The sequence below is a fragment of the Macaca fascicularis genome, chromosome X (assembly GCF_037993035.2).
Source record: "Macaca fascicularis isolate 582-1 chromosome X, T2T-MFA8v1.1".
Lineage (NCBI taxonomy): Eukaryota > Metazoa > Chordata > Mammalia > Primates > Cercopithecidae > Macaca > Macaca fascicularis.
In genome coordinates, this window is record NC_088395.1 from 117,820,226 (window position 1) to 117,845,312 (window position 25,087).

Here is a 25,087-nt window from a genome sequence, read left to right on the forward strand (position 1 = left end):
CCCGGGTGTGTGATATTCTCTTCTCTGTGTCCATTTGTTCTCATTGTTCAACTCCCACTAATTAGTGAGAACATGCACTAGCCCACATTTTTAAAGACAGGAAAAATGTGCTAAAATGAAGAACAAATCCAGCAAGAATGATGCTCATATGCCAGGGCCCAGATTAGATGATTTCTCCAAGTCCTTTGGAATCAATGTTCTTGAGTTCCAGCCCCGCTGGTGATGCTCCTCCAGAGCCCCTCCAAAGCTTTTGGGGCACCACTTTTTCTTTACACTATTAGCTCCAAGCTGCTTCTACAGAGAACGGACCCCTTTCTAAGTAACCTCTTTAACGCCTACAACTTTCTTGTTGCTTTCTCCATACGTATGCAATCTACCTTTTCAGACAACAGAATCTTCAGATAGCAGCCTCAAATCTATTTGTAACCCCTTTGCTGTTCCAGTTAGGGAAGAGGCTAAACTCTAATTTTTTTTTTTTTTTTGAGACGGAGTCTCGGTCTGTTGCCCAGGCTGGAGTGCAGTGACCGGATCTCAGCTCACTGCAAGCTCCGCCTCCCGGGTTCACACCATTCTCCTGCCTCAGCCTCCCGAGTAGCTGGGACTACAGGCGCCCGCCACCTCACCCAGCTAGTTTTTTGTATTTTTTAGTAGAGATGGGGTTTCACCATATTAGCCAGGATGGTCTCGATCTCCTGACCTTGTGATCCGCCCGTCTCAGCCTCCCAAAGTGCTGGGATTACAGGCTAAACTCTAATTTTATGGGAGCCATAATGGCAGGACTTAGACATATCAAAATTTTTGCAGAGGCAAGTTGGTCTAGTGTAAAGACTGTCAGACCATCTCACTTTCTTGCTGTTCAACAGTTGACAGATCACTTCACCTCTCCAAGCTCCCATTTCCTGTCTGAAAACATGAGGATAACCCCACCCCATTCTGCTGGGGTTTGGTGAAGTTTGTTCAGGAGAAAGTTTGTGTGGTGCCTGGCACACCACAGGAGAGCTCAACTATTGGTAAGTCCTTCCACTGGGTCTGGACTTTTCAGCCAGAGCAAAGCATGCCCAACCAAAGTCCATCATGACACCAGCCCCAAATGCATGACTTATCTCTTGTTCTTGTGTCCCTCCGGTCCAGTCTCCACAAGGTTGCAGCAAGAGTGATCTATTTACAACTTTTATCTGCTCATCACACTCTCCTGCTTAAAACTCTTTAATGACTCACTGAGTGCTCTTCGGGGGAAATTCAAGCTTCTTAATGTGGCTAAAAGACCCCATGTTGTGGCCTCTGTCTTTCTCTCTCATGTCATCTCTCACCACCTCTCCACCATAACACTCCATACTTCAACCACATTGGACTTTCAGTTGCTTCAACAAACAGTCCTGCTTTTTTCAGGCCCTTCACATATTCATTTACCCTTATCTGGAACAGCTAACTTTTACTCACCTTTAAGTTCAGTTAATATGGGCTGGGCGCGGTGGCTCACGCCTGTAATCCCAGCACTTTGGGACGCCGAGGCAGGCGGATCACGAGGTCAGGAGATCCAGACCATCCTGGCTAACACGGTGAAACCCCGTCTCTACTAAAAATACAAAAAATTAGCCGGGCTTGGTGGCAGGCGCGTGTAGTCCCAGCTACTCGGAGGCTGAGGCAGGAGAATGGCGTGAACCCGGGAGGCGGAGATTGCAGTGAGCCGAGATGGCGCCACTGCACTCCAGCCTGGGCAACAAAGCGAGACTCTGTCTCAAAAAAAAAAAAAAAGTTCACTTAGTATGTCACTTCCTCTGGGAAGGCTTTCTTAACATCCCTCAGGTTGAATTAGGTGTGCCATGGGGCCATTCTATGCTGCTTCATGTCACAGCACTGGGCATACTGTGTATAATTACAGTCTACCTTAGCTATATTTGGAGCTCTGTGAGGTGAAGGGCAATGTCTATTTATCTCCTAGAGCCTAGCACAGCACCTGGCACATAGTATGTCGCATATGCGTCAAAAAATGAATCCTATTTTGCCTTTCCAACATTGTCTACATGCCATTCACTCCCCCACACTCTACATCTTAGGCTCTTCTACCTCACTAGAAGCCTTTCTGATCTGCAGACACGCTGGGCATGGATCATACCTCTTTAACTTTGTTCATATGGTTTTTCTGACTGGAAGGCTCTTGTTCTTCCCTCTTCCCCTCTGCGCCTCCCCTCTTTGCCTAACAAACTCCAACTTATTTAAGCCTCAGCTCAAGTTTCACCTCCTCAGTGAAGCTTGTGCTTGAAGGGAAGCATTAAAATAAAGATTTATTCTAGGCAGGATAATTCTTAGCTCATTCTTCATCATGCTTTATTATACCAAGTCCAATATCTAGCAGCCTTCATCACCCCACCCTAGCAGTTAGACTGCCCCTCCTCTGGGCTCTCTCAGCTCCTTACAAAACCTCTATCATAGCATTTCCTTAATGCTTTGGGGGATAGATTTTGTTTGTTTAGTTTATGTTTTTCTCCTGAATGAGGTAGGAGGACATGTCCCTACACGCTCCCCACCCCCTGCCGGCCCCTTGTAAGGGGACCTTAGTCTCATTTCTTCAATTAAAACGAAACATAAATTCTGTTCCCTCCGCCCACCCTTTGTCTTTTTTTTTTTTCTGCCAGTGTGCCCACTCATTACTGAGACAAGCCAAGGCTGCTTCTCTTTCAGGAAGCATCATTTTTTTCCAATTAGCCTTTGATTAGAAACAGTACCATTGCAGCTGGATTGCTTTTAACGCCTGCTGGTGATGGGCTGCCTGGTCATATGGAAACAGTACTGGCCCATGGAAGCCCATCTCTGCCTCTGACCAAGGGTCTGAATGTGAGAAACTTCCTTTCCTTCCCTGGGTCTCAGTTTACTCTTTTTATGAACAATGAGGAACTTGAACTTAGTGTTTTGCTATTTTAAAGTGTGGTCCACAGACCAGGGGCATGAAGTACCAGTGGGCAGCTTGTTAAAAACACAGAGTCTGGGCCCCACACCAAATCTCCAAATCAGACTCTGCATTTTGGCAAGATCCCCACGTGATTCTATCCACAACAAAGTTTGGAAAGCTCTGTAAGCTTCGCAGATGAAAGATTCACTGAGGCTCTTGTTAAATATGCAGCTTCCCAGGCCATTGTCCTGGAGACTCTAATGAAGTGGAACTGGGATGGGGTCCCTGAAGTTGTATTTGTAGCAAGTACCTGAAGTGACTCACATCCCCAGAGAACTTTGTGAAACGTTAGGTAAGTGATTGATAAAGGCCCTTCCACCTTTGAAATTCTGCAATTCTATATGCACTTGTTCATTACCAAGGATAGTAAATAGTGATACCTAATTCAGAATTCTGGGACTTACCCCTCTCTCCATTAGGGTAAATATTTTTTAAATCATCCGGGGCTGTGCCAGTGGGGAAAAGGAAGAGGGATTACAACAAATCAAGCCAAGTCTTCTTGACTGGAGAGAATCAGCACCTCTGGGATTCAAAGAGAAATTAAATTATCTGCTTAGTCCAGCCTCTCTCTCTCTGAAGCATTCAAGCTTGATATAATCAGATGATCTGAAAGACCTTCTTGGGTATCGAAAAGGGGATATTAGAAATGGAGGGTGCAACACCTGCCCCACACTGGCAATGGAATCCAGGAGAGGGGTTCCAAACAAGCTGACAAGGAAACCTGGAGAAAGCCTCTCCCTGAAAGGAATCCTATTTTCCAAGCCCTCAGTGTGGATGCGTGGCCTGAAAAAGGATGTTTTCTGATTTGTGTATTTATATAAATTATATATATAGTTATATGCTTAACAAGTCATCTTTATTTGGAAAAGAAAAAAAATTACATAATTTACATAAGATCAGGACTGCCCTGGAAAGTTCAGGATAGAAAGTTGCCAGTTTTTCTCCATGTTTGGGTTTGTTTTTCTTATAAATATGCCCTAAGTTCCATTGCTGGTAGGTTTATGGCAACATCTGAGATTTAGACAGGTGGAGAGAATGTGGAAGGGCATTCAGAGGGTATTTTTCTAGGCAGGGAAAGAAGGGTAGGCTCTGTCAGCAAGAGTGAAGTGTGAATGAGCATTGCATAGCGACAGCTGAAGTCAGGGGAGGAGGTGCATGAGAAGCTACTGGGCTGTCCAGAGCAGAGGCCCAGGTCTGGGAACAGGGGACGCTCAGACCGAGTTGCTCAAGTCAGGGCTTTCTCTTCTTCCCATTTCCTCCCTACATCCAATCTGTACATCAGATTCTGACAATTCTATATGGACAACTTTTCACTCTTATTCCTCCTCTCTACCACCACTGCTCTGGCCTTAATTCGGAATCTGCTTTTGTCTCTATCTGGACAGCTTGCAACAGCTGTGAAGACCCTTTCCAGAGTGTCTTTACTGGTACAAGTTTCTTCTCAAGCTTGAAAAGGCTGTCTTTCTCTACAGAAACTAAGTATATAGAGACCTTACTGAAATAAACAATCTCTTGCATCTTTTTTTTCTCCTGGGAGAGATGCAAACTCTAACCCAAATGGCAAAAGAGATCATATATGCTGCTTAAATTCTCACTGAGTCCTCACTGAAAAGGAAGTGGAATTCACAAGAGCAGGGGGTTATCAAACTAGAGAGGGTCTCAGATGCCTCATGGAGAGCTTGTTAACATGAGAATTGCTGAACCCTACCCGCAGAGTTTCTGATCCAGTATATGTGGGTGGGGCAGTGGTGTGTGTGGTCAAGGATGTGCATTTCTGACAAGTTCCTAGGTGGAGCTGAAGCACTGCTCACACTGTGTGGACCAGGGGAGGACAAAGGAAGAGAGGCTGAAGAAGGGAAGAGGCAAAGCTGAGGGAAGAGAAAAGGGAGATGGAGAGAGAACTGAATGCTTTCAGGAGGAACTTCCTTCAAATACCAAACACCTTTTTTCTTATAACTCAACCCCTAGTGGTTTCTCCATTTCCCCATTTCTTTTAGTCTAAACCAGTGCTTGCTAAACTTATTAACCTCACAGATTATGAGAATTTAAAAAAGAAAATAAAGAAATATAGATTTTATTTGAGGCCCCTCCTAGGATTAGTCACTTTAAATTTTGCCTAGTTAGGACATTCAAAAACAAATACATACCTATCTTCTACCATGACCAAAACTTCATATAAGGAAGGACATTTTTAATAACCAAAAGTAAAATGTTATGATCTCAAAACTAAAGATAGTTATTTAAATGAAGTACATTTACTTCTATGAAAAAAGCATACTACATTGTCCTTAGTTTTCTCTTTATACCACAGCCTGGTGAAAACTTTATTACAGACTACCATTGGCTGCTGTACCAGCATTTGGGAACCACTGATCTAAACCACCCAAATTGTAATTCTCAGACTACTGCACTTGTGTTTTCCTGCCAGAACCATGCGTATTGGCTCTGTAACTTTGCCACCTCAGGTAATCATCAGTTCTCGGAGAGACTCTTGCTTTTTGGGACACCTTTCATGCTATTGCCTCTATTTAGATTGCTCACTGCCCACCTGGAAAACTCTTAATCTGTCTTCAAATGCTGCCAGCTCCATGAAGTTTTTCTGAACCTCATCATCCTGGAGCAATCATTATTCTATCACTGGTGTTCCCACAGCACTTGCTCCTTTGCACTGGACTCATTTATTTACTGGTCTGTCTTCACTAGGCTGGAAGTCCTGGAGGCCTAGGTCCAAAGCCTAGCAATTGGCAGGGTACCTAGAACATAGTGCTGTAGAGATGTCTTAATGAAAACCATGAAGAGGAGTTGGACTTGGTTTAATGATCAGAGAAATGAGACAATCGCAATGATTTTTATTGTAGTAAAAAACATAACATTAAATTTACCATCTTCACCATTTTTAAGTGTACAGTTCAGTTGTGTCAAGTATATTCACATTGTTGTGCAACAGATCTCTAGAACTTTTCCATCCTGCAACACTAAAACTCTATACTCACTAAATACTACTTCTCCCTTTACCCTCCCCAAGCTCTTGGTAACCACCTTTCTACTTTCTGCTTTTATGATTTTCACTATATTAGTTACTTCATATGAGCAGAATCTTATGGTATTTGTCCTTTTGTGACCGAAATGATCTTTTAGAAAGATTTTACTTGCAGGGGACTTCAGGATAGACCAAGGTGGATGAAAAGGACATCATGAGTAATCAGGGACAAGGAGAACCTGATGGTAATGGGGATAAATCTGTCAGCAAGAGGCCTAGTCAGTCTGATTGTTGTATCCAACTTTTCTTTGGATTAGAAACACCAAGAAGTCCCATTTCCATCTACTTTCTTTGTCTCCACCAGTGTGATGGTCATGGAGCCAGTTGGTAAAATACTGCTTAGATGAAGAATCCATAATCATCTTGGTCCTTGGGAGTGCCTAGGGGAAGCTGACATCATTGCTTCTCTGAACACAGGTCAGCTGAGAGCTGCAGAGTTGGCCCTCACATAATTGTGATGTTGCTCAAACTGTTTCTTAGAATCTCAGCCTCTTGTGTTTGTTTGTTTTTTTGTTTGTTTTGAGATGGAGTCTCACTCTGTCACCCGGGCTGGTGTGCAGTGGCACCGACTCGGCTCACTGCAACCTCTGCCTCCCGGGTTCAAGTGATTCTCCTGCCTCAGCCTCCCAAGTAGCTGAGATTACAGGTGTGCGCCACCACACCCAGCTAATTTTTGTATTTTTAGTAGAGATGGGGTTTCACCATGATGGCCAGGCTGGTCTCAAACTCCTGACATCAGATGATCTGCTTGCCTTGGCCTCCCAAAGTGCTGGGATTACAGGTGTGAGCCACCGCACCCAGCCTCAGCCTCCTGTTTTTCACGTCCTTTTCTCCTTCCCTCTCCGTCAACCTCTTCCCAAACCCAGTGCTTTGTGTTCTTTATCCCATTAAAACCTGATCTGAGAAACAACAGTCATTTGTGTCTGAGGGTAAATATGATAGTTATGTGTTTCTTCTCGCAGAGAGTGTAGAACAGTGTGAAGAGTAGAGAGTGTAGAACAGTGTGAAGAAGAATAGCCACACTGTTAAAGAAATTGCAAGCAACAGGTAGAGGTATTTTGGAAGACATGGAGTCTTTCTTGGGCCTCTGAAAACTTGGTACTAGAAGTCACCACCTGATGACACAGGCTGACATTAGCCAAAGCATCTTATGCATAAAAGGAGGTCACTTTATTCCTGTTCAACTCTAGAGGGAGATCTGAGATCTTATTTTTTGTAAATGTGCTGTACCGATAATTATGGTGTTTCTACCATACATTAACTCTCAGCTTCCTCATGTATAAAATTAAGAGGTTGGACAAAATAATGTCTAAGTTTCCTGCCAGCTTGGACATTTTGCGGTTATATGATTATTGGTTCAATGTTTTTTGTTTTTGTTTTTTAAAAAAAGAATGTCAGTCAGAAATATTGAAATCAAATTTTATTTTTGGAAAATGACATTACACACATCTTGCAAATGTACACAGAAATGAGAATGCGATGAAGAACAGAGCTTGAGAGCCAAAATGATTGCAAGAGCAGCTCTTTGGCTGCCTGGTATTGAATGCTGCGAATCTTCAGCACTCACAGTTCACAGCACCTTACACACATGGCGAACTTCTCTAGACAACCTTGAAGTCCTCTGACCCAAGAAAGCCCTCACTGAATTGTGGAGGGGGTAGGGGAAGAGGGATGTTGCAGGCACAGGAGATGAAAAGGGTCTGCTCCAGCTGATTTATGGGGGCCTTACCAAACCTACCAGTCCAAGTGGGGTCAGCAAACCAAAAAGGAGAATGCCTCTTGAAATACTGCTTTTGAATCACAATCTCAGAGTAGATTAGGTATTGCCTGGGACACTGATAGTAATGCATTTGAACTCATGCCCTTGTTTTTTTTTTCTGGCTATAACTATTCTAAATAGGTGGCTATAATTCTTAAATATCTATTGTATTTCTCTCATTTTTTCTTTTTTTTTCAAATAATTATTGGTCATCCGTCAAGCAGAGTCTTCTGAGGTCTCTAAGTACCTCAAAACAGCTGCAGGGATAAGAGACATCACTACCTACTGTCTTTGGATTACGTGTGATTCTGAAAACTGTTCAATCCTGAAATGTAATCAAATGGCCAAATACAACCCCAATTTACCACTGATTTTTACGTAAAGTTGAGTCTTTGATCACAATGCCATTCCTTAAGAAATGATTAATAACTACTGAGAGATGGTTGAGAAATGCCTTTTCCCCACATTTTGATTTGTTTGTTGTTTGCTGACTTTACTTGGCTAGAATTATTAGGCCTCAAATCAGATATTTACAACTGTAAGACACCTGGGAGCAGGGAGAGGGAGAGGGCAAGGGGGGTGGGAAAAAGGACTACAAAGAAGAATATATTCTTTTCAGAGGTTAAAATGAGTTATTTAAGAAATGCGATGTACAATACCATGCATTTACTCTCCAAAGCTAGTCACTAGCAAGCTAACACCTCTAACACTACAACCACCAATTACAGCTGTTTTGCTACAGTTACTCAATTCTAACTACAGCTATAGGGCAGAAAGGGTGGGCTGTTTCCATTTTAAACTTTCTCCCTTTGAAAATGGCCATAAAAGCATTTTCTGTACAAGTTTAATGGCACAAAAAGGTGATCAAAAACATTTTAAAGAACTTACCACACATGGGAAATGCAAAATTCAATCAAAACATGCATTAGTTGTATACAAGTCATAAGGGATCATTGGCTTCAAGCTGCAATATATTACAGGACCATACATTGGAGACATTTTGGCATAACCTCTTACTTGTTCAAACCCCTTTCGGATAACTTATAAAGAAAAGTCATTGTGAATTTTGGCATTCCATATGGTATTGCAAAGCAGTGACATTTCCAAGGGCTTTGTACTCTGTTTAATAAATTAACACCTACAAGCTGGCTTCTTTAGGTCCACTAATTTCTCTTATATGGACTGTCTATTCAGTATCATGAACAGTTGGTGTCAAGAGTAAATGTTTAGGCGACTCTAGTAATAGAAGGAAAAAATACATTTCAATTAAGCGAATGTCTCTTTTTATAGTATAGATTTGTTAAATAATCTTTTCATTTAAATCAACTCCAATTGCCTACCAGTTTAGTTAAAAAAACTCAACAGCAAGCCCCAAACAAGATTATTTATAGAGAGTTTAATGTGTAATGGTAAAACTTTAAGCAATTACTCCCCCACCCCCATCTAGCCGAAACAAATGACAGGAGAAATTACCTGTGGTCCCTCATTATGTTATATTGCAGCTTTAAAAATTATGGGCAAATCAAACAAAATCAATTATTAGTATTTAGCTGATATAAATCCATGGCTGGATTTTTCTCTTCAGCTGATTATGCCTCTGAGCACGCTTCACTGCTCCACAAAATGGCAGACAAAAAGGAAACACAAAGTATTCTGTACAGTGCTTGGAAGGCAAAGACCTAAAGATACATGAGCTATAAGGAAACTGCTTGTAAAGATCTGTGGAGAGGGATTAAGAATGGAGAAGAAGAAAGGGCCAGGATCAGGTTGATTCCCACCAACATACTTCTGATTGGACTGGGGTAGGACCAGGGCTGATTGAATCCGGAAATAATTTATCAGCAGTCCCAAGGCAAAATCACAGGCTAAGAAGAGGCACATGCCCAGTGTCTCGATAGGGAGGAAGGAAAAAGTACAAATAAATATAATAAGGGGAGAGAGAGAATTGCACAGGACAAAGGATGGATGTTTATATTGTGGAAAGAGAGAATGATAACATAGAGTATAAACTGAGAATAGAGGAAACCAGACAGAGGAAGAAAAGTTAAAGAGACACACAAGAGGTAGAGTGGCAAAAAGCCATTGATTCCCTCAGGTTATTGACCTAGTAATGAGAAATGCTAATGCCTTCAAGTCTTTGCCTTACTTACAAGGTGACTTCTGTTGTGCCATCTGACCTCTCCCAACTAACCTGCCCTTCTGATCAGGAGCAGAAAGACGCCTTAATTCCCAACTGGAATTCTGTACTCCCCTAGTCTCAGGCAACCAAAGTAAGAAAAAATCACCTCTGATTCCAGAAGATGTTGAAGCCAATAAACCAAGTGATAAAAAATTAGTCTTGTTGGCTGGGCATGGTGGCTCATGCCTGTAATCCCAGCACTTTCGGAGGCCAAGGTGGGCAGATGATTTGAGGCCAGGAGTTCAAGACCAGTCTGGCCAACATGGTGAAACCCCATCTCTACTGAAAATTTTTTAAAAAGCCAGATTTGGTGGCATGTGCCTGTAATCCCAGCTACTCGGGAGACTGAGGCAGGAGAATTACTTCAACCTGGGAGGTGAAGGGTGAAGATTGCAGTGAGACAAGATTGTGCCACTGTACTCCAGCCTAGGTGACAGAGGGAGACTCTGTTAAAAAAAAAAAAAAAAAAAGAAAGTTAGTCTTGTCAAATTATAGCCAATGTCACTCTAGCTAAGCCAAAGTGGGAGGTCTGCGTAGATCCTTAACAAAGGAACAAGGCAGAAAGCAACACTAAGAGGCTGGGTGTAAAGACCATACTAGACTTTTAGAGATGAAAACAAATTCTGGGGACCAGCCTTTAGGAGAAAGGGAGGGAAGGCACCTTTTCCTGAAGGGATAGATGGGGCAGCATTCTCATGCTCCACCCCAGATGAACTCCAAAACACTTATGGTTCCCTTAGGAGACCAGTCTGGGACTTAAAGTCAAAGCCCTTGATTCAGTGAAGGCAATACACGAGTAAGGCCTGGAAATGGATCCAAGTGGCCCTACGTGTCCAAGGACAGGTTCCAATCACCTTTTAAAAAAACCAATGCCCTTTATTTCCATAGCAAACTGGACCACCATAAAATAAGTTGTTCAAACCACACTGTCCCAGTGTTTCTATCTGGGGAAGTCTCTTGGCACAGATGTTTCTGAGGTGGGTTGATCTTTGGGAACATTCCCATGAGTGTCCTGGAGCTCATTTTGGGGATATAGGCATCCTGTTCTCCTGTCCTAGGGATATGGATTTTTAAAAAATAAAAGTCATTTAGAATCAAATGTGCAGGGTGATTGGGAGCATCTGTACCCAGAGTATTGAAGGGATTAGGAACACAGACAAAATTTTGTTTGAGGTAAGCACCGATCACTGGTCTAGGACTTGGACTAGACGATTCAAAGAAGAATCTCAGGGTTCCTTACCTTCTTCAAATAGCTACACATCCACTTTCAGGTTCCTTGGTTACTTGTGACTGGGGAGGAGGAGGAGGAAGGAAAGAGAAGTACCTGAGGAGTGGGATAAGCCCAGAAGGAGGACTCTAAAACTGCACTAATAAATACCCCCTTAATCCCCAGGAAGAGCCTTGCAGCAAGGAAAACCACATGTTTTTTACCCTTTTGCCCTGGTTTCTGCTGTGGAAGGCCACAGTAGCAGTGTACACAAGAAGATGGGAAGAGTGTATAGAGTACACAGCTTGCTATTTTGGTGCAAACACAGGAGCCAATATTTAACATCAACCAGGGTACATTTTTGTCACAAAGCCCCTTGCTTATACTTGGAAACTGTCCTCATCAGAGCAGGATGGCTTTGGGAACATTGTGGATGAGGGCAACCACAGCAAGACCAGGTTATTTTCTCTAGCTCATCTCACTCCCATATTCTAAAAGAAATCATTGCCAGTGAATGGTAGCCACACTAGTTTTTTAAAATGTTGAAAAGCCATCTCAGAAAGTTAGGATGAACAAAGCTATTGTTCCACTCTTTCTTTCTCTACTCTGGAAACAAGAAACATTTCCCTCAGCCTGGAAAGACCAACCATTATGAGATGACACAAGGCGAACTGACAGTGAAAATCAGTCTTCCTCCATTCCATTTGGGCAAGGCAAGCATTCAGGGGGGCCTATTCAGAGGGCTCCTCAAGATGGAGCAGTGATCTCCTGAATCAGATGGACAAGGCCAGGGACCCCATTGCTCCTATTGGCCCTCAATGCCTCACTCTCTTCGAGGACATCTGCAACCCATGTGGATGGGAACCATGTGAATGCAGGGAAAAGGGGTTGTATTAGGTTGCTGGGTGGATTTCCCACCGACATCAGGGCAGCAGCATGTGGCTCCAAGATGCAACATGACCCTGGGAAATAACTCTCAGGGGCCTAGTGGAAGGCAATACTGCTTAGGGGGAAAAGGCCCTAGAATAAGAGCCAGGAGGTGTGGGTTCTAATCCCAATCTTGCCCCAGCCAGCTGTGTGACCTTGGGGAAATTACTTTACCTCTGTGTCTCAGTTTCCTGGCCTGAAGAATGAGAAATTTGGAGTAGAGGAGTAGATGATGTGATCTTAAGGTTCCTTCCAGCTAGAAAACACTATGATTCAATCTAGGCTAATACTAAAGTCCATAAGGACACAAAGCAGTCATGCTAATGGCTATCCTTTCCAAAACAGTGAAGAGAAAAGGAACTTTTCTCTCAAATTACCCCTAGTTAACACTACTTATGAAGTTAGTTGTTCAGCCCAGCCCCAATATATACATTTTCCCCTTCTTTGTCCCTATTTCTATTTCTGTAGGGAAGAAAAATCAGGAGGTAGGAACAAGCAAGAGATGGATTTTGTGTGTGTGTGTGTGTGCGTGTGTGTGTGTATAAAAGGGAGGGAGAAGTATAGGGAGTGGTGGCAAATGCTTGCTGACTTGATTTTGCTGACTGTGCAGAAATTAACACACTAGAACTTGAGTGGTAAAATTGGATTGGGTAAAATCGGGAGTGAATGACAGGGGTGGAGGAGCTCAGTTACAGACACACAAAAAAATTTGCCTTGAAAGTGGGCCAATTTAAAATGCAATTAATTATTGGAGACGAATTTTGGACTATGCCAAGCCCCATCCCTTGCCCCCTCCAAAATGGCCATAAAGAAACATTTCCTTATACTCAATTAAAAGTAAGATGGAAAATGTACTACTGTTATTGAAGATTGTTGGTTCCAAGGTTATCCTAAAGAAAATATGTCTATTTAGTATTTTCTAGTAGTACATATACCGCAATCAAAGAAATGCTCAGAGAGCTAGTGTGAGGCCCAAGCATAAGGAAATCTGGATTCTTCCTCTGGTCCTGCTCTTTACCAGCCTCCATTTCCTCATCTTAAAATAAAGGTGTTGGACTAAATGAGACCTAAAGTGAGACTATGGGTGGAGTCACTGGGGGGCTTTGGCCTGAAGTTTAAAATCAGGCCTCCCACCATTCTTTATGCCCACACCCCCTAATCCAAGTATCACTTTTTCCCAATTAACTACAAAATGTTCTGGGAGGCACTAAGAAAACCCTGAGCTTCTAGAAAGAAATAGGGACTGAGTAAAGTGAATTTATTAATGGTTTTGAATGGGTCTACAAATAAAGGAGAGGGGCAAAAAGAGATCCTCATCATTTGGGGTTCTTCAATGACCAATTTCACCAGAAACCAGTAGTACCATCATCTCACTTCTCCTGAACCAAAAATGTTTCTGGTAGCTACAGACATCTGAAACTTGTCTAGGAGCATCTAAGCTACCCCTACCACCACTAGGTTCCCCCTACACAGTGCACATCAGCAGTGCCACCAAGTTGCCACCAATCCATTACAGGGATGTCCTGTAGTATTTCCTAATTTTGAAGCAACTGCAGATGCACACATATACACACATGTACCACCCCCTCCCACCACCACCACACACACACACAGCAAGCTCATTCCATTTAGAGTGGAGGAACAACTGCAAACCATTCAGTAGCCAAACAGCAGCTTGGCTTTGAATGCTGTGCCTTTCAAAATATCTGCACAATTACAAAGAAATAAGGAAATCTTCATATCTGCTAAAAGCAAACACAGAATTGGCATGCATGACCTTCACTTAAATTTAGTTGTCTTTGCCATTATGGGCTACAATTACAGAAAAAAAAAAAGCAGTATTATAAACCTGTATCTCAAAAGACTGAAAACTGTTTCAAATGATCAGTCCTTAGTAAAGAGAAATCCTTTCTAATGTTAAAGACAAGTGAAAGATTTCTTTGTCTTCAGTATGAAATATTAGGATTATAGATAAAAAGAGTTGCTTAAAATATGCTGTAACATTTCATTTAAAATATAATTAGAATGTCTGGTCCACATTGAAATTATTAATGCAAGCATAACTGCTAAAAAGCTATCAAAAAACTGATTCTATTGAATTGGCCTCTGCTATTCATTTTGTTTTCTCCTGGAGGTTACTGTTTGGCAGTGACAGCATAATTTCTAAACTACATTATTCTTCTGCTTTTTTTTGGTAAATTTTCTTCATGTGTTTTTTAGACAAAAGAAAAATCACCAGTTTATAAAAAAGGAGCCTGAAGAGTTTGCTCCTGAAATACAGACATGAGTTTTTATAAAAAGGATATTGATTTCTTGCTATAAAAAGAGACTGAAAGGTGTCAGACCTGAAAACAAATTCTCACAGTGTTTTCAGTGTTGGCTGTTAACAAGGCATTCAATAGAACAGAGATAGATGGATACCATACAGTTCATGTAATCATGTGGTATGTTAGACAGCCTCCTAGAGGAATCAGGTATATGAAGTCCCTTACTCCAAACTCTTATCAATTGCTTATTGATTCCAAATTGCCTCAGTGGAGAGATTGACCAGGAATTCACTGTGCTTTATAAACTCTTCCAAAATGTCTGCAGTATTTTCCAATTCTGCCTATTCTCTTAGCTAACCCAGCACCAGGATCCTAAGCATCTGGTGTCACAATTATAAGTTGCTGGTTATTTCTCCCCATTGACAGCCAGAATTGGTGCTGGACAACAAACCCGGGCCTCAATCAGGAGTGAAGAGTGAGGCTGGGGAGCTGCCTTGCTGTCCTTCCAGGGTCATTCACCATTCTTGAGATCCAGAGAAAAGGGGCACTTGTGTTTTGACAAAGTCATTCTTGGATCTGCCAATGAGTTTTTTCCCCCACACAAACATTTTAAGTGCTGTGTATGTAAACAGCCCTCTACAGAAGGAAGACTGTATGGGCAAAATGAGACAGGGCAAAAATAACGCAGGCACCTAAGCTTTCCATTGAAAGGCCATGGACTAGCACATTTTGTATCCCTGGAAGGTTGCCCCAAAAGATGGTTATCAATCTATCTCTCATAATTGGTAACTGTGGATCAGTGGCCCAGAGGAGAAATCACAGGAAAATAAACCGAACATATTAGAGTGTTTTTTTCAAAATAACAACAACAACAAAATAAAAACTTGAAAGCACCAATAGCCCTGTTGGACACTTGAGCAGAAGTACCCTACTACAATGATAGGTTTGGAGTTGTACTCTGGACTCTGAGCACTCTCCCTTCCTTTACATGGAATCGCCAAGGGAGTCCGAGTCATCCAAGGACAGAGGCAGGTACAGGTCCTATAAGAAGAGAAGAGACAAAGTTAATTCTCTTTTTCTTGATATCTTGAGCTCTGGAATGGCTGTTTTGTTTTTATTAATACTTTCTTTAATTTTTACAACGTAATAGTTATAGATTCATAGGAAGTTGAAAAAATGTACAGGGAGGTACCCTTGTACCAGTGAACCCTTCAATCAATTTTCCCTAATGGTACCATCTTGCAGTTTAACATGCAATCATTTGTGTGTGGGGTGTGTATGTGTGTGTGTATAGAGTACTATGCAATTTTATCATGTGTGTATATTTGTGTGACCATCGCCACAGTCAAGATACAGAACTGTACCTTCAACACAAGGCTCCCTTGTGCTACCCCATTAGAGCTCCATCCAATCTTCCCCTCTTCCCTGAGCCCTGGCAACAAATAATCTGTTTCCTGTCTCTGTAATTTTGGAATTTCAAGAATATTATATGAATGAAACCATACAGTATATAACCATTTGTGATTGGCCATTTACATTCAGTATAATTCCTCAGAGACTTGTGTAAGCCATTATATGTATCAATAATTTGCTCCTTTATATTGCTGAGTAGTATTCTATGGTGTAGATGTACCACAGTTTGTTTAGCCATTCACCTGTTGAAGCACACGTTGAATGATTCAAGTTTTGGGCTATTGCAAATAAAGCTGCTGTAAACATTCCTGTACTGTACATGTTTTTGTGTGATCATACATTTTCATTTCTCTGGGACAGACACCCAGGACTAAAATTGCTGAGTCATATGGTAATTCCATTTTCAGTTTTGTAAGGAATGCCATATTGCTTTCCAGTGTGGCTATACCATTTACAGTCTCACCTCCTGCCAGCAAAGTATTACTAGTTCAGTTTCTCCACATTATGTCCAGTATTTGATGTTTTTACCATTTTTCATTTTAGCCATTCTTGTGGATTTGCAGTGACATCTCATTGTGGTTATAATTTGCATTACCCTGATGGCTAATAATGTTTAACATCCTTTCATGTGCTTAGTTTTCATCTATATTTCTTCCTCAATTAAATGTTTCTTCATGATTTTATTCATTTCTGAATTAGATTTTTTCTTACTGCTAAGTTTTAACAGTTATTTTATATTCTCCAAGCCTGCCTTTAATTAGATATTGGGTTGCAAATATTTTCTCCCAGTCTATATCTTGTCTTTTTACACCTTCACACCTTTTGCATGGTCTTTGGCAGAGCAAACATTTTTAATTTTTGAAGTCAAATTTACCCAATTTATCAGTTTTTATTTTATGGATTTTACTTTTGTTGTCAAGTCTAAGAATTCTTTGCTTATAATCCATTTTTAATTTTTGCATATGATATGAGGTTTAGGTCAAGAAACTTTTTTTTTCTTTTTTTTTTTTTTTTCCTTTTTGACAGAGTCACTCTCTGTCACCCAGGCTGGAGTGCAGTGGTGTGATCTCCACTCACTGCAACCTCTGCCTCCTGGGCTCAAGCGATTCTCCTACCTCAGCCTCCCGAGTAGCCGGGATTACAGGCGCCCACCACTAAGCCCGGTTAATTTGTGTATTTTTAGTATTTTCACCATGTTGGCCAGGCTGGTTTCGAACTCTTGACCTCAAGTGATCCTCCACTTTGGCCTCCGAAAATGCTGGGATTACAGACATGATCCACTGCACCCGGCCATCACACTTTTTTTTGCCTATGAATATTCAACTGCTCCAGCAGCATTATTGAAGAGACTGTCTTTCCTCCATTGATTGACATTTGCACCCCTGTCGAAATCAGTTGTGAATATATATGTAGTTTCATTTCAATCTTCCAGAGAACTTTCAGGCCCTGAATAAATGATAGCTGGGAAAATGTACCACATTTACCTACTTCCAACTTATTTTCTGTTGCTTCCAGGAGTTGGGATTCCTGGCTGCAGTACTGCCCCAAGCCTTATGTCTGTCTTGAGGAGATGGAGGGCCGGAGATGACATGGCACTGACTTTTTCCCATTCTCCAAGGGCTTTATTTGACAATCCTTGTGATTCCTTTTGGACTCCATCCATGGTCTAAATCACTGGTTTTTAACTCTCTCTCTCTCTCTCTCTTCTTTCCTCCCTCTCTCTCCCTTTAAATCCTCTATTCAAATGAAATCTTGCTTGGAAGCCCAATACATGGAACAGGTAAAAGTGTAGTTGTTCTAGTTGTACCAGAGGTGTGGGAGGCAAAATCTCACCCAGTTCTGTCTTTCTCACCTTCCCCAAATGGAACACAATTTGAAAACCACATTTTTTCATACATGTTGTCGATAAGATACCAAAGAAAACTGGAAAATATAGAATCAATTCTGTGGCACCCCCACCCCCACCGCCTTGCCACTGCTTTTGTATCATAAGGACAAGAACTTCAGTAGAGGATTGTTCAAGAAAATTGGAGAACACAGCTTCTCCTTGAGGTAGAGAAAAGAGTGGAAATGAGGAAGAGAGACAAGAGTGGGGAGGAGAAGGACTTATTTATGTAACATTGAGAATTTATCTAACATTGAAAATGCTTTTTGCTGAGAAAGAAGTGACAGGAAAACTTGTAGGCACCTTATAATGGAAAGAGGATTAAAGCATATTCAGAAACCCAAGGTTGAACCCTGGCCAATTAATGCTACAACATTGAACAAATTTTTGAATATTGGTTTCTTTATCAGTGAACAATCTGTAAGGTTTCTTCCAGCTCTGAGACTATAATTTGGGAGTCCTAAAGGAATATTGAATGATTAAGAAACACAACAAAGGCAACTACAGCAAATAGGCTCGGTTCTCAGTTCTCGTCAACGTACCATCCCTTCACTGTAAGCCAGGGGTTGGCAAAATTTTCTGTAAAAGATTAGATAGTAACTATTTTAGGTTTTCTTTTCAGGTCACATATGGTCTCTGTCACACATTCCTCATTGTTTGTTTGGAGTTTGCTCTTTTACAACCCCTTAAATACGTTAAAAAAAAATTTAGATGGGGTGGGTCATCCATGCAAATATAACCAAGACACAGGCAGGATTTGGCATCCCCGTTCTAAACTACCAAACAGAAGTTTCTTAGAAAACTGATAAACAGGTAGGATGTACAATGTCAAGAAAATACTAGAAATGCAACGAATACATGTAAAATGGAATTGAGGCAAAGTGGCATACAATGGAGTTGTATCTCTGAAGGGATTAATTCTGAAGTACTGGAATAAAGTGAACATAGTCAAAAGTATTTTTGAGTTCTGGACTTCCAGAGAGGTGGCATAAGCCCTTCTGAAAATCTGTTCCTCAACAAATGCAGTAACACTGGCAAAACTGTCAAAATTAACTTTTTCAGGGCTCTAAAAATCAATCAAAAGCTTGCAACAGTCCAAACAGTATTGAAAAAACACTGATGAATCTTGTAAAAATACTAAGATGTTTGGTGTTTCAACTTGCCCTATTTCCATTTTCCCTCTCCCCAGCTCCATGGTAGCCTTGAAAACCAACAGTCACAACTACTGTACCCGTGAAAAACAGCAATCTAGTAGTTACTAGAGGATGCAGTTGGGGGTTTGGAGCTCCCCATATAACTCATTCCCAGAGAATTGTCACTCCTTGACCTGTGGGTTAGCTTCCTGGAAACTCCCATTTGCCAGGTTCTTCTTTTTTTAACCTGACTCAGAGCACACTTGCTGTGAACAGCCTTTTCAGGGGGCATTGATCAGTTGCAATTGTTTAAAAATCGCAGCCGTAGGAGGAAGAGGGCAAAAGTTGGGGCAAATCAAGCTGCTGAAAACCTTGAAAGGAAAAAGTCATAGAATTATGTGCCTATAAGGATCTTTGAAAAGCTCAGACATATTCCTGGGAATCTAGAAGTCCAGGCACAAGTTCAGGACTTGGTATATTCTTAGAAAAGAAGTGAGATGGCCCTAATCTTTCCCCACTGGCTGACCCTGAGGCCCTGTGCAAGCAGCAAGAGAATGCTAAGATGGAGTTGTAAACTGCCTGGCAGAGCATTGAAATCATGTCCCAACACAGGAACAGAGTCCCTCGGCAAAGGCTGGGAGTCTTACTGGATCAAGGCATTTAAGGTAAGCAAACAAAACTATCCTATTCATTCAAAATTATCATCACAAATAAAGGAGAAATTAAAACATTCCCAAATAGACACACAAAATTCATTGCTAGCAGACCTGTCCTGCAAAAGAATATTAAAGAGAATCATCCACAGAGAAATTAAAGTATATGAGAAAGTAATTCAAATCCACATAATTAAAAAAATAGTAAATGTATAAGTAAACACAAAAGACTGTACAAATTTATTTTTGTAACTCTTTTCTTCTTTTACTGTGTATATTTGAAGTTTGCAACATAATGTTATGGGTTACATATAGATAGTATAGTGGTTACTATAGTGAAATAATTACTTTTTTGCTGACAAGAGCAGCTAAAATCTACTCACCCAATAATACAATTTTATTACCTATAGTCCTCATATTTTACATTAAGATATCTAGATGTGTTCATCCTATATATCTGTTACTTTGTATCCTTTAACCTATATCACCTCATTTCTTCCCTTTCTATCCCGGGCTTCTGGTAACCTCTGTTTTATTCTCCATCTCTGTATATTTGACCCTTTTTTTTTTTAGATCCCACATGTATGTGAGATTATACCATATTTTTCTTTCTGTGTCTGGCTTATTTCAAAAGACAACTATAAGAACTAGTAATTACAAGACTGTGTTGATGGACTTATTATGTATAAAGATGTAATTTGTATGTCAGTAAGAGAAAAAAGGAGTGGGAAAGAAACAGAGCTATGCTATGGCAAAATTTTTATATATAATTTAAATCAAGTTTGTATTAATCTTAAGTAGAGTGTATTAAAATGTAAATTGTAATCCTCAGGGCAATCACTAAAAAATATTACTCAAAATGAAATTAGTAAAAATACAACAAGGGAATTAAAATGGTTCACTAAGAAATATATTTAACACATAAAAGGCAAGTATCAAGTAATGAACAAAAAATGATATAACATATATAGAAAATTGCAAAATGTTAGATGTAATTCCCGCTTTACCATAATTACGTGAAACATAAGTAGATAAAGCAATCCAATTAAAGGCAGAGACTGGCAAAATAGATTTTTAGAAAACATGATCCAACTCAATGCTATCTAAAAGAGAAACAATTTAGATTCAAACACACAAATATGTTGAAAGTAAAGTGATGGAAAAAGATTTGCCATGCAATCAGTAACTAAAGAGAGTTAGAATTGCTGTATTGATGTCAGAAAAAAAATAGACTTTAAGACAAATTTATTACTAGAGACAAAAACATTTTATAATGATAAAAAGAGTCAATATATCCAGAAAATATAAATATAAATATTTATGCATCTTAACAGAGTACCAAAATACACGAAGCAAAAACTGATGGAATTGAAAGGAGAAACAAACAATTCAACTATATTAGGTGAAGACTTAAATATCCCACTTTCAATAGTGGATAGGACAACTAGACAGAAGACCAACGAGTAATTAGAGGACTTGAATAATACTATAAAAAAATACACATTTATGGAATATTCTATCCAATGAGAGCAGAATACATATTCTTTTCAAGCTCCCATGGAACATTCTCCAGGATAGATCATATGCTAGTCCATAAAACAATTCTCAATAAATTTAAAAGGATTTAAATGATACAAATTATGTTCTTTGGCCCGAGTAGAATTAAATTAGAAACAATAATGAAAAGATATTCAGGAAATTCATATATATGTTGAAATTAAATAACACACAGATGACTAACCAGTGAGTCAAAAAAGAAATCACAAGAAAAATTAGAAAATACCTTGAGATAAAGGAAAATGAAATCACAATATACCAAAACTTATAGGATGCAGCTAAAGCAGTTTTCAGGGGGAAATTTATATGAACTATTTCAAATATGCTAGCCCATAGAAACAGAATTGATTAGTGGTTGGTTTCCAGGGGTTGGATGAAAGGGGAAGGGGCTGCGATTGCTAACGGGTAAGGGGTTTATTTTGAGGGTGATGAATATGTTCTAAAAGTAGATAGTGGTATACTAAATTACCTTAAAAACCACCAGACTGTACCCTTTAAAGGAGTGACTTGTATACTATGGGAATTATATCTCAATAAGCTGTTATTGTTTTAAAGTACCTTTGAAAATCCTTTATATTGACAATTAAGTACTATTTATGTGATTTCTGAGTATGCACCCATATACAGCAATATGCATGTGTGTATATATATAATGTATATAATATCACTACACACCTATATATACACATGTATACATGTATATATATTTATTATATATAATAAATATATTAAATAACACATATATTATAATATTGTATATAGTGTAATAAATATAAAATATTTATTATATATATTATAAATATAATATATATTTATTATATATATTATAAATATATATACATGTGTATATATAGGTATGTAGTGATATTCAGGATGTAATGATGTATACAAATGTAAGAGAAGGTTTTATAGTTGTTCGCTCTATTACTGTGTTATGACTATTGATGAATTCCATTAAGTTAAACTTGCATATGATGAAACAACACTGTAATATAAAAAGCACAGGATTAAGAGTCTGGAGACTCAGATTCTAGGCCTACCTTTGCCATTTAACTTCCCTTTTCAGGGTCCTTGCTTCTAGATCTTAAAATTGAGGAAGATCTTTAAGGTTCCTTCTAGTTCCAAAATTCTATAAACTGCAATCATTCTATTTTTTTCTGTAGTTACCCCAAAGCAAGAGAAATGGTACACACATTGCCAAGTTAGTGAACTCCCTGGGTATTTTTCAGGTAGTACAAAAGTACCTTTTAATAATATGGAGGCCACCTTGAGTCCCGGCACACTGAACCACCGGGCTTTAGCATTATTCATGCAACAGATACTTCAGTGGAGTTGCTTGGTTGATGGAAAAAATTATCTGAGAAGATTGTTCCAGAACTTTATCTCAGAGGAAGCGGGGATAAGGCCCGAGGGTAGAATCCTGAAGAGATTTCACTTGTAGCTGCTGTGAGACTCCAAATTAATGGCATGAGATGCAGGCGATGGAGAGAATTCATAGAACTAGGCCTAATTATGAACTTCTGAACACTGTATCTCCATCAAATCATTTCATATTCAAAATGTATTTTCTTGTATGGGTAGAACAGTGTTCAGGAAAAGGAATTATCTCAACATTCTGTTGTTGTTGATTGATATGTAGAAATACAGAAACACACATATTGCTTAGCAATACAAATAATTTGCACCTGAAATTCATTTGCTTAGTCCCTTGGAGCCCTACAGAACAAAATGTTTGTAACAAATACAGCTGTGCTGGCAATACTATTGTGTTAGAGAAAACAAAAAGTTGGTCTCTGGTCCAAGGAGCTTATAGTCAAAGGAAGTCAGGGAGGAGTTTTGAGAAACCTGGCTTCTAGTTTGGTTTTTCTATTTCCCAAACGTGCCCTGCAATTTTATGATGGTGTGATTTTGTTTCTTGCTGATTTTTTTAAAGCTGGCATGCCTGTTCTCTTCACCAGCCACTTAAATGTTACCTCTGTGAAAAGCTTTCCCCATCTCCCACTCTCTCCCAGTAGGATGTCTTTCCCACCCTCCTTTGTGCTCATGCAGTCCTTTCGTTAGCTCTTGATCATACTACCCAAAGCCACTTATATTAGAGTTAGTTGCATTCTGTGATTTAAGGGTCAGGACCCTACTTTATTCATCAAAGGGCCTCTCCAAGCACATACAAGAGGACAAAAGAAGTCTGGAAGCAGAGGAAAGTGCATATTTAAATAACGTTATTTATATTTTCAAATACTATGTTGAATATACTTCCCTCTAGTCTCTAGACAACTGCATACAAAATGCCTCTAAATTTCAAGCCATTGGTGCAATCACTGATCTGAAATTTTAAAAATTAAATAAATGAAAGAGTTTCCTTATCCTTCTAGTTTTTTTTGAAAATCTTTACTACATATTTCTCCAAAGGGATCCTTAATAAATTTTTGTTGAATCATACTGGGACTGTCTTTCCTCTGCACCTCTTTTTTTCTCATCCGTAAAAGGGAAATGCTATCTGCCCTGTCTCTTTCACAGGGATATCATAAGAGTAAATGAGAAAATGGCTGTGCAATAGAAAAAAAAGCAGTATGAAAATGCAAAATGTTGTTCTCATTAACTATCCAAGGATTTACTTCGTGTCCACATTGTAACACTTGAGTATGCGGACTTTGGCTAACCCCATTGCAGCTGCATTAAAGAAGATTCTCCATGAACTGCTTAAGAGAAGAAGCCAAGAAGCTGATTACAGCTTAGGGCCCCGCCACAGCCATCAAAAGTTACCAAAGGGATGCTGGGACTTCAAGTTTTTTCCAATTGTGCAGGAGGAAACTCATGGCCTCAGCCATCTGCTTCCTGTCTGCATCATGACTCACACCTTTCAGGTCCACTTGGACAGAAGTTTAGATGAGATCTGCTCAGACCTGCTGCCCAGAGACTTGATGGTACTAAGGTTCAGGTAGCTGTGTGAAAGGAGGAGCATGAATCTAGGACCTGAGATCCATGGGGACTGAGACAGGATCACAAGCTTTTTATCTTATTCAGAAAAACCAGTTCAATCTTCATTACTGGTGGTGTAAGCATGACACTATTGCTTCTTGATAGGATGCACTGAGAGAATACAACATCACTCCTATGATATTCCTGCCCCAAATTCAGAATCTGAATCTAATCACAAGGAAACATCAGACAAGCCCAAATTGAAAGGCATTCTACCAAATAACTGGCCTGTACCCTTTATTTCTACAATATACTGTACTGAGAGATAGAGAGTCTCAGGGACTTTTCCAGATTAAAGAAGACTAAAGGGACATGAGAACTTGCAACATGTGATTCTAGATTGGATTTTGGACCAGAAAAAAAAAAAACATTATTAAAGCAATTGATAAAGTTTGAATATGGACTGTAGAGTATATAATAGTATTGTGCCAGTGTTAAATTTCCTAATTTTGATGATTGCGCTATGGTTATGAAAGAAAAAGTCCTTGTTCTTAGGAACTACATACTGACATATTGAGGGGTAAAGGGGCATAATGTTTGCCCATGATGTTAATCTCAAATGGTTCAGAAAAAATAACATGTACTATATGTATTTATTTGTGTATGTGTCTATATATATATATACACACACACATATATATATATAGAGAGAGAGAGAGGGAGAACATTAAAAATAAGTAGATGAGGCAAAATATAAACAACTAGTGAATCCCTGTAAAGAGATACATAAGTTGTTTATTATTTTTGCAACTCTTCTGTAAGTTTGAAACGATATAAAAATAAAGAGCTTTAAAAATAGTGAGAATTATACCAAATTTAAATGTTTACTTTATTTAAAAGCTTGCTCTAGAAAATGATATAATGTATTACTTAACATTTGCTTGCTTAACTGTCTTTAAAAAGAGTAATTTTAAAAATAAAATGAAACACTGAAAATTCCACAGTTAAGAAAACAGTGAAGCTCTGACAATGCAGCCACCTGTGAGCTTGTTCTAGTCTTCAATGGTTAGAATTGAGTCAGTAAACAAACAAGCCATAAGTGCCTGCAAGCCCAGCCAGGAAAAATAGTTTAACAATGCAAACAACTCACCTTGGTGGGATTATGGATGATGGGTCCTCAGCGTAAATGACCTGAACA

At 39.6% G+C, this 25,087-nt stretch overlaps 1 protein-coding gene across 11 annotated transcripts in view; it reads right to left on the minus strand.

Annotated features, from left to right (window-relative positions):
• Window positions 1-7,397: 7,397 nt before the first annotated feature.
• DCX (doublecortin) overlaps window positions 7,398-25,087 on the minus strand; it is a 125,102-nt gene continuing 107,412 nt past the window's right edge. For 10 of the 11 annotated variants that reach the window (XM_045384476.3, XM_005594381.5, XM_045384474.3 and 7 more), the window contains one exon: window positions 7,398-15,370. In XM_045384476.3, the coding sequence (XP_045240411.1) occupies window positions 15,342-15,370 (29 nt within the window). In that variant the 3' untranslated portion in view covers window positions 7,398-15,341. The remainder of the gene's footprint in view (window positions 15,371-25,087) is intronic. The other variant, XR_012429969.1, reaches the window with a different exon arrangement.